Source organism: Rissa tridactyla, chromosome 6, assembly GCF_028500815.1.
Source record: "Rissa tridactyla isolate bRisTri1 chromosome 6, bRisTri1.patW.cur.20221130, whole genome shotgun sequence".
Lineage (NCBI taxonomy): Eukaryota > Metazoa > Chordata > Aves > Charadriiformes > Laridae > Rissa > Rissa tridactyla.
Window position 1 is genome coordinate 49644273 of NC_071471.1, and position 10776 is coordinate 49655048.

The following is a 10776-nucleotide window of genomic DNA, read 5'->3' on the forward strand; positions in this document are numbered from 1 at the left end:
GATAGCAATTTCAGCGTAGGAAGTAATTTTTCAGTGTTAAATGCTTGGCATTCATGCAAGTCTTTTACTTTCACAATTACAAACACCACACAAATATATGGCATCTTGATGCTGTGATACAAACTCTTCTCTGTAAATTTGCTATAAACCTGGTTTATAGCAGTATCTCCGGTCTGTCTCCATCTTATAGCTTCTTTAAAAGAAACAAAATCAAAGCAGACAGCCCATGCTCTTCAGGACATGGAAGTGATGCTAGGACTTCACTGTGTTTCCTTAACCACCCGAAAGAGACAACCTTGAGAATATTTTCCGCCTTTGTTGTCTGCCGAAACAACAGAATGTATCTTCAGCAAGGACTGATTGTGTTTAATTGTGATGTTTCATCCAGAATTAGAAATGCAGTTGGCTTTAAGTAATTCTTTATTCTTAGCACTTTCTACTATGAATTCTGTTCTAGCTAAACTTCTTTCTTGAAAAAGAAAATAAACTGAAACCTAAATCAATCTTGCCATTAGCTGTAATTTCTGCTACCTAAGATTTTGCTTAGCAGTACTTGAGGTCAACTTTGAATGCTTCTCTTACAAAATTAGTATCCACAAAGAAGTACTGAGGAAAGCTGAAATGATTACTTTCCTTTTAGCACCTTTCTGATACTGTATGGCTTTCTCCCACATGCAATAGCATTTTAGTTAATGAGTGAGCTTTTGTAACCAATCTCTTGATCCCTCTGTGCCCCCCTCAATGACTTGGATCATAGTGCAGCACAGTTCTGGAGCATGAGAACTGTATTCCCTTAGGATGAAACCTAAACGGAATATTGTGCTATAGAAGTTCACCTGATGTTCCACAGCCACTTGAGAAGGTCTAGTCCACAGGGCTAGATGGAAGTCGTAAAGCACATGCAGCATGGATATTGCATCCTCAGCACTGTTGTTCATCCTATACTCTGTGCCTGGGTAGTGCACACACAGTTTTCTAGCACTCTATAGCCCGTAGTAGAAGACATTGATTTCTCATATGAAAGGCTTTAGTAAACAGGAAGTTCAAACATTTATGTTTTACCAAAGGACTTTATGGTTCAGATTAGAACTTAATGGCAGTTGTCTTTCAAATCATACCACTACCCTTTCAAAAGGGAAGGAGCAGACACATAAGAATAATAGGTTTTTTAATGATATTTTAATATCCATCATACAAACAATAAGTTAAACACAGTAAAAATAATTAAATAAAGCTTGAGGTTCCAGCCCTCATACAAATAATTCAGATCTATTAAAAAAAGTTTAAAAATAAAACCAGCATAAGAAGTAGTTTCCATACAATATAAATTAAATGAGTGGAAATAAAGTTCTGACTTTGGACATCTGCAGCATTCAATGAGTGTTGAGCACTTAAATCCTCTCCTGGGTACATACGTACATGTGGAGAGGTTACAGCATCAGATTTTTAAGGGGACCAAGACACCTTCAGATTTGACCTGTAAGTCAAGTCAGGTTTTCAATTCTTGCAGTACAGTTCTTAAGTGTAATACATTTGAGTTTGTAATGCTGACACAGCTACAGGTGGCATCCTTAAGATTTTATTATATGTTGAGTCTATAGCAACTAAGTGTTGCTTCAGTCTAAGCAGACTTTGGACCTTCTTCATGCATCAGCAATAGTTAACACTAATGCAGTTCCTCCCACTTTCTGACGCAAAGCCTGATCAGTGCAAAGACGCCCTCAGTACAGCTCTTAACAGGTTGGGTTTCTAGGACTTGAGTCTTAGCATTATTCAGTGTGATGACGAAAGATTTTAGACTCAGGCCATGTATAAAACGAATACTTGAGTTAAGTTAAAACTTTACCAGTACTTCCAGAACAAATGCTGGTTCATAAATGAAGTGGACAGGTAACTTGATATGCATAGTATCATGCATGGGAACACTCATTTAAATGTTAAATAGTTTAGCTTCCCATGGAGTGGTTTTCAGGTAATTCATAGTAGTAATATAATATATCAACCATCTTTCTGCCTCAGGAACACCGATGTGAGCGGCAGACCACACAAGCATTTAAAAATGAAAGCCTCTCATGACATTCAGGACTTTAGTGTCCTGTCATCTGTATAGGCTTAATCTTGTTCATTTGAGTCCAGATGTAAAAAAGGTCACTTTGGTTCAGGGAGAAAACGACTCTTGGCAGTTACTGCATTCATGCTGGAGTCAATCCAGTTAAGGTATCGAGTAACTCTGGTGTAAACGCCAGGCTTGTTTTCCTTTGCACAGCCATCTCCCCAGCTGACAATCCCATAAAGCGTCATCCTGCCGTTGTGCTCACAGACCATGGGGCCACCAGAATCCCCCTGACAGCGGAAAGAGAATATATTAGGCCATTTTCTGCAGATGGAGCCTTTATAGCAGGGAGAGTAAAACAAGCTAGTAAATATCTATGAGCTAAAGTTTTGATTTTTGAGAACACTGTATAGATGAACAGAAGGCTCAGCATCTGCTGTGAGTTGAACACAGTCTGTAAGGTAAGGTGTTCTCTAGTTCACCCCTAGCAGGGTACAGAGAGAGCAGTTACCTTGTGTACAACACTCCATCCCAAGTTTATAATCACAGTTATTAGGCTAGTGATAGAAGGTCAAAGGCAACACACCCAATTCTTCACAGAATTAATTGTCTCCCTGCCTGTAGGGACAACACTTGTTCTCTGTAGTGGCTCATATGGCCACTCTGCCCAGTGAGCGTGCAGGGAAGCAAATCTAGTTTTGAGGAATCTGTGTAGGGGCTCAATGTCCCCCACTAGTTCACCTTTTATCCCTTTGCAGAGGGGATTTTAATAAAGTGCAAGCTGAGATTGGAATAGCTACTGTGTTCCTCTGATATCTATCTGCTAGTCATTGCTTGAACGGATTGTAAATAAGGCCCTGAGGAATAACAATGGCTAGGATACAGCACTTCTTGCTCCTCCAGAGGAGGTAACACCTAAGTCTAGGTCCCAACCTCATTCCATACATTTGGCCACATTACAGCTCAACTCCACTGGATGTACTACATTCCAGCTACATAAAGAGAGACTCTTCTGCTAGTAGAATTAGAAGATGCCATCAGTTGATCCATATAGCGTACATGCATTTAAAACAGTTTAGAAGATCAAATAAACCAGTTCTACCTTGCATGCATCAGTCATCCATGTGGGATCTCCAGCACAGACCATGTTGTCAGTAACTCTGACACTGTCATAGTATTCATATTTGCATTTTGTCTGTGATATTAAGTTTACAGTGGCTGACATCAGTCTTTGAGCATAGTAAATGTCATCTGCAAACAAAAGAATATTTAACTATTTTCACTATCCAAGACAAACAAAACCAGTGTATAACACACACTTTCAGCACTTAAAAGAAATTAGCACAGCCATTCCAGTTCTGATTTGAGGCTCTTATTTCCAGTTTATGCAGTATTTGTTTACTTTTAATGAGAGAGTTTTGAAGAGGAAAAGCAAGTGTTCCAAATGCAAACTATAAAGCTTGGTTCTTAGAGAGAAAGAGTTTGATAGTTTTTGAAGTTCTGCACAAATGCAATCTGTTATTAATCCTCCAATACAGCTTTAATTTTTTTCTATTCCTCACCATATCAGGAATGAAAAAAAAAAAAATGCTGTGTTTTACATCTTGGCTTACTTTGTATGGTTTGAAAAGTGTGAGAAGCATTAGATAGGAAATGCCATGGACAACTAGAGAAGATGATAGCAGAGATTATCTTTGAGAGATGCACATGGAATGCATAGAATAATAGAAAGGAATCCTTTTTAATCCTTTGCAGGTCATGGTATTAAAAAAAATAATCCAGTTCCCACATTGTGGAATTACAACTTTAGAAAGAAGTTATTTACTTACAAAAGTCTTGTTTTCCATAGCCAGCTATTTCACACCGGGTATTGTCTCGTAAGTAAAGGTTCTTCTCTGGCAAGCAGACTGTTCTGACATATTTGGATTCTACTGCACACTGCCCAGAAGTTGTTCTTATCCTTATCAAAGCTAAGAAACAAGTCAGAGAAGATAAATTTGTAAAACAAGTTTTACCCTCCCTCAAGTTCTTTGAGAATAGGAGTATAGGGTACAGTTGATGGGAATAGCAATTCCATTTAGTTCTGGTTACATATGGTTCCTCTCATTGCTTTTCGGAATGACACTGGGTCATTATTTAGTAACAACAGAATTAATCTCCCAGCACTAAAATTGGCAAATGTTTGAACTTGAACTTCCTTCCTAGAAGGATGGGGCTGATAGCTCAGGGAAAGTTTTTCTGCAACTGTATTTTCAGGTGTTTTAAAGCCTCAACTTCCTGACTGGCTGTAGAGAGTGGCACCCCGATCCCTACTGAACAGGTGACAGTTTATACTATACTTCTCACCAGAAGGGCATTTAAAGCTATTCTTTGAGTCTTTTTCCTTAGCAGCAGAAATTTGGGAGGAGTGGTAGAGAGAATTCTAAGCATCAAGTGCACATGTGGCAAGTCTGTTCTGTGTAAGCTGCAAAAACCCATCTCTGACTTTGTTGGTTTAGGGATAGGCTTGTAAAAGCCAGAGAGACTTACCAAAGTCTGGATTAATTCGGAAAAAACTTTGACTAATGTGCTACCTGATATGGCATTTCCCTACTATATGATGAAACCTACTATACCTGCATTTTTTCCATCATTTATTATACATACAGTGTGATCTCTGTAGACACAGATTAAGATGTTAGAAATGGGATGCTGCCACCAGTGCTTATGGAAAAGCCATGCCTTGTACAGGTCCAGAGATAAGACAGTCTTATCTCTGTGACAGGTAATGCATCTGATGTGTGCCACAAACTAAGTTTATACAAGTGGAAAAATCTTGCTCAGTACAGGCCTAGTTCTCAGAAGCACCTAGTTCCTGTTCCCCTTCATCTCATCTCTGGTTATACTTCTAAAAGAAGGTGTATGCCACAGTTACATAGCCTTCAGCTACCCTCAGTGTTTTAAAGGCTCATATTAAGATGACACTTACCAATATCATTCTCATTGCCACCTGTGTCATCTGTAAATTCAGGGTGAGAGATGATGTCATCAACCATGAATACTTGTTCCTTATCATCAGTAGCATTCAGTATGGACTTTCCAAGGAAGACTTTGTAGGTGGATTTGTTTTGTGGCTTTTTTGACCTGAGTGAGAGTAAAGAGATTCATGAAGACTACCAGCTTCTGACAGTGAGGTCAACAGTTTAGATCCAGACCCAGTTCTGTTTTGTGTTTACTTTAATACTGACAAGAAAAAGCACAGTTTACTCAGCTTTGAAAGTTAATCCTCCATTCTAAGAGGAAAGCATCCTGATTTTCCATTTGAGGGGATTAAGACAGACGCTCAGGCATTTTGAAATACACACCTAGCTAGCTGCTACTAATGCCAGGCATTGGCAATGCGAATCCTCTGCAGGATGCCAGGATGATCAGCTTTCCACAGGAAAAACAACAAAAGACACCCATAAGTGTATTGCTCAACAGCTCATCACCTTTCAGTACAACTTTTAAGTTTGGGAACAGCTGAGGTAAAAATGAAACCCAGTTTCCAATTTAAGCTAAAATTGTTTAAGTTACATGATCCACTAAAACGTTCACGTCTTGCTAGCTTATTCTGCTAGACTTGGATTCCCAGAGGCTTAATGTTTACAGCTGTTCCTCTTGTTTTGCTCAATGAAAAGAACATTCTTACTATGGTACATTTTGAAGGGCTGCTCAGTGAGCATCAGGCAAAGAAATCCGCCTAAGAAAGTTGCAAATAAGGATGTGGAACTGCAAACTTACGGAGTATGAAAACAGTGTGCTGCTGTAAGCACCCAGCAGGGGTCAATGAGGGTGCCACCACACAGAAATTGGTCAGTGCCCCTTATGTTCTGGAAGATGCCAGCTATCCAAGGCTGAGACTCAACCTCTGCCTGGCTTCCACCAACGATCTTGAAATACTTGCTGATGCTCCTCTGACCACATGCGTGCCCTAGGAAAGGAAAAATTTTGTTCAGGTGTTCTTACAACTAAGCACCAACCTTGTGCTATTAAAAAAAGTAGAAATCAGTTGTCTTGAAATTCCTGTTACTTACCACACTTCTCTATGTTGCAGGGTGTTTCTTGAATGGTGAATCCCTTTTTGGTGTAACACCAGGGCCTGTTCCTTCCATTCGGGTTTCTAGAGGATAAAGGAAGTGTTCTTTTCATAAAGACAGATTTAAAAAGTGATAGTATCTTATATTTCTAACTGTCCTGAAAAGGCCAAAAGTGTTCTCTTGCAAGATATGCTAGAGAAAGTAATTAACAACTGACTGTTTCTGTTGCATACTTGGAATTTTGCAGTATTATCAGCTTCAGCAGTAAGAACTCTAGACACTTCAACGAGTCGCGTTCCAAATACTGTCAGTCTAAATCCCTAATATTTTGTTGGGTTTTTTTTTTTAAACATGTACCATCACTTGAGGCACTTCTGGGGCTGTGACAATAGAAGTCATCCAAGGAAGAGTGATGCTTTTCTTACCTGCAGTAGCTGTGTCTGCCCAGTCCAAGCTGCAAAGCATCCCTCAAATGAGCATGGTATTGACCCCTCCTGACTACTGAGGGAAGATCCCACGGCAGACATTCATCTTCTGTTGCCATTCCTCTGTAGTCCTCCCCATTCTTAGTATAGCACATGCTGTCAGTGTCTGAGAAAACAATATTTCATTATCAGCACGTTCTTGTTTATAATTGTTCTGAGACAGAAATAATCTGTATGGATCCTTCTAATGAGAAAAAAGTTCCTGCATTACACTTGAAAACAGATGATGTGAAGTCTGGACTGATTATGTATTCTTATTAAATTTGTTCTATATGAGTTTTGAGCATTGAGCATCTTATGCTTTAAAGCATGCGTATTGCTTCTTTAATAGTTTCAGTGTACTTCACAATATAATCAGTGCTTCTGAACACTCCCAAACAAGAACTTTTTTCACCCCAATCTAAAGCATTTGTGAGGTAGGCAACAGTAGAGAAGAAGCAGGGACACAAAAAAAAGTCAGAGGTTGCAATTTTGCACCAATATTTATTTGGTTCTCCTCACTTAGACTGTTAGCATAGAGTGCTAAAGGATATCTTGTCACTGTTTATGGGTAATACTTTCACTTGGCATTTCATATTCATCATTTGCCTATCCTTGAAGATCTTTTCAATCAGTTTAGTTAGTATTAAGGAAGATTGATGTTCTACCTAGCTCACAGTGAATCCCAGTGTATCCTTCTGGGCATACACAACGATGAATTCCGCTAAAGAGGTAATAGGTAATGCAGGTTCCTCCATTCAAACAATGGCAATCTGCAAGTAAGAGACATCACTAATTAGAGGCAAAACATTTGCATGATGAAGTAAAACGAAATGTAGTTGCAAACTAAGTTTTAGATGTTTAAGTATCAGTAAAAGTCTTCCTTCTTGTATGAAGGTATAATTGCAAGTTAACAAGTTTTTTTAGGTTCAAGTAGAAGAGGCAGGTATTTACCCTTGTGAAATGATCTGTGTTTATGTGGCAGCTTGTAGTACTTCTTACTATAAACCTAAGGGGAAAGAAAAAAGGATTTTAAAGGGAACAGTTTCTTTTATGTGGTCTGACTATCCTACTGGCACAAACTCTGCTCCCTACTGGATACCTTCAACAGTTTAGGTTTTTGCATGTAGTTACCAACAACCTGCTCTGGGGAATCTGGATGTGAATGAAATGTGGCACTCTACTCAAGCAAAGCTGAACGGGGAAGAAAAAAAACACCACACAAAAAAACCACCAGAAAAAACACCAAGCTGGTCCACTGCATCAGGTCAACATTGCAGTTATTTCTGCTACAAGGGCCTAAGCAGCTCTCAATGCTCTGTGTCCCTAAAATGTGGAAGGGAACCTCTCCCTCTACACCTCTCAGCCACCGAGAGGCGCAGGAAAAATGCAACATTCCCCAGATGCCTCTGTCATTTTGGTGACTTTGGTGCTTCACATTTGTGCCATGGAATAAAAGCCAGTAGACTTATACAATAATAGATTCTTGCCCTGTACTTCAGGTCCTGCCTCTGGTTTGCAAGCTGGATATTTCTTTCTCTGCAGAATTAATTAAGATTAGGCTTTTAGTGTACTTTTCCCAGAGGTCAAGTGGGCTTGCCTACACTAAACCAAGTAATGATAATAATATAATTCCATAGTGTGGTGAATAGCTCTGCTGATAGCTATCAACTGTCATACAAGTTGATAGTCAAAAAATATTCAAATAAATATATGCTGCTCCTTTTTTAGCATCACACTTTCAAGTAGGGGAGGTGGAAGTTTGGTTAAGGCACAGTACCACCTCCATGAAAGACCACTGAGTTCTTGGTACTCAATTTCTAGGTTTAAATTGCATTAAGAGAAAACTAGAAGAGATAGACTTCTTGATTATTGCATGATGCCTTCAGTAACTGAACACTAGCAGACATCTTAGGGTGGAGCAGAATCAGAAGAAAAACCAAAGGGTTCAAAAGCATGTTTCTTAGTCATCTTTGTGCAGCAGATGTATACATACACACAAAGGCAGCAAAAACAATTCAAGTCAAAAGCCTACTACTGTCCAAAGCAGAAGTGTAATCAAAACCAGAAGTGGTTCCAAGTGAACCCCCCCCCCCGATTTATTTCAAAACTTACAGAATCTAGTCCCGTGACAAGTGTGCCCAGGGTTACTGCGAAGAAGATGAGTAACTTCATGTTGTTAGTTAACTTCTCACTTCGTTCCTCTTTTATCTGTATTATTTTGATTCTGAAAATAAAAGAAGAACTTAATGTCATGTTGTAGCTTTCAGTGTCAGCTCTCTTGCTTCTGTTGTCTTCAGTGGGTTTCAGAATAAGTTACAACACAATTGACAGAAGAATTAAGCATTGATTTGTTGTGGAATATCTGTTTATTATTTCCCTGGATTAAATTAGACATTATGTTTTGAAGCTTTTTTGTACATTTAGCAATACAACCAGATTTTTTTAGAGGTTAAATAAAGCAGAGAAAGGCAAATTGAAAAAATCCATACTTTGTTTCTGCAGCATGGACTAACACAGTTAGAAACTGGCAGCCGCATTTAGTTGCTATCCAGCTGTTTGTACCTCTTTAACCGATTATTGCTACCTTGCAACAAAAGCACTGAGCATCCACATTTAGGGTATGAAAGGGAAAGCTCCTTTTTTTAATGACCTCTATAGCTGCTGACTGCATCTTGTTGATGCTGGGCACTTACATCAGCCCGGCCACCTCACCGACTGCCTCTGACCACTGCAAACTCCTGAAAGGCTGGTCTTGATGTTACCTCACTTATTTACAGTATGAGAGAGGCTTAGAACATATTCTGTCTTGAGTTCTTATATGCTGCTGGTTCTTGTAGCCAAGCACATATAGCAATCTTCCCAGGAGTGACTGTTACAAAACTAGCTTGTAAAAATGATGGTGAAGAGAGCTATAAAGTACCAATGTCTCTTTTTTTTGATTGCAATGAAAGTAATGAATTATTTTTTTTTTATTTTTAAAGTGTCCTCAGTTCTAGAGGACTGGAAAACTTGATTTTTTAAAAGACTTTGGGGCAATCTACATCAGCAAGCAGCGCCATGCAGGAAGAGCAGGTATGCAGAACTCAGCTGGAGCTGAAGACCTGCTCCACACTGTATCTGCTTCAGAGGTTTTTACATTGCACTAATTCTAGCTTGCTCCTGCAGACTGAACACCTGCATCTTCCAGTTTGGTTTTAGTCAGAAGAAATACAGCAGACATACTCTAAAGCTATTCAGTGGCATGAACCAAAGCATAGGGAATAGAGAAGATCACTGGATTCATTTGAAAAAAAGAGAGCTGACATGATCCAAACCAAAATGCTAATGTAGATGCAGCATTTACTTGTAAGCAGGTTTCATAATGCAAGAAAGCAAATCACGCCTCAGGTACTTGGACATGCCCAATTTTCAAATTCAGTTGAGATTCCATCAGATATATTTTCCCTTAAATACTATTCATATTAAGATAATTATTTTTAGCATCTATGCAAGTAATTTATCATTTATTACCATAATTAGTTTCTCAGGCCCAACTGAACTGTAGCATCACAAACAGCAGCACTGCTGATTTCTTGTTAAAATTATGATACACTACAGCATGTAGACCAGATCTTCCCCACTGCTGAAATACTGCATTGGAGCAGATTTTAAATTTATTTTTTCTTTTTAATGTAAAGAGCAACTACTTAATTCCCTTTGACTTACACCCGGCATTTTTTACCGGGTGTAAATCACAAATCTGTTCTGACGGTAGGGCACTTACCGGCGCAGAAGCCCCGCGGTCCTTGTGCCTCTCTCTGTCGCTGCCGGGCGGCTGCTGGCGGCGGTGGCGCGGGGCGGAGCTATAAAGGCCGGGCCGGGGCGGGGCGGGGTCGACGCCGCTGCCGCCCCGGGGCGGGTTCGGGGCCGGGCCCGCCCGCACGCAACCGCGGGCCGCGAAGGCCTCGTCCTTCGCTTCGCCGTTCGCCTCGCTGCAAACAAAAGCAGCTGGAGTGACTCAAGGGGGAAATTTTACAGGCTGCTTTTTAGTTTCGGGCGGCAGGGGGGAGTACAGTCAGAGTGCCCGGTGACAGGACCAGAGGTAACAAACTCGAAGATAGGAGGTTCCATCTAAACATGAGGAGGAACGGGCTGCCCGGAGAGGTGGTGGAGTCTCCATCTCTGGAGACATTCAAAACCCACCTGGATGCTTTCCTGT

At 40.0% G+C, this 10776-nt stretch overlaps 1 protein-coding gene across 2 annotated transcripts; it reads right to left on the minus strand.

Moving 5' to 3' along the window:
* Positions 1-1034: 1034 nt before the first annotated feature.
* On the minus strand, positions 1035-10397 carry PLAU (plasminogen activator, urokinase). 2 transcript variants are annotated; one of them, XM_054207018.1, is made up of 11 exons: positions 10342-10397; positions 8691-8802; positions 7530-7584; positions 7244-7348; positions 6537-6702; positions 6109-6194; positions 5816-6005; positions 5022-5176; positions 3883-4023; positions 3156-3304; positions 1035-2343 (listed from the first exon to the last, which is right to left on the minus strand). In XM_054207018.1, the coding sequence occupies exons 2-11, from the start codon at positions 8748-8750 to the stop codon at positions 2149-2151; spliced, it is 1302 nt and encodes a 433-aa protein (XP_054062993.1). In that variant the 5' UTR covers positions 8751-8802; positions 10342-10397; the 3' UTR covers positions 1035-2148. The 2 variants fall into 2 exon arrangements, with proteins under 2 accessions (XP_054062993.1, XP_054062994.1); XM_054207019.1 differs by lacking the exons at positions 7530-7584; positions 10342-10397.
* Between the last annotated feature and the right edge of the window lie 379 nt (positions 10398-10776).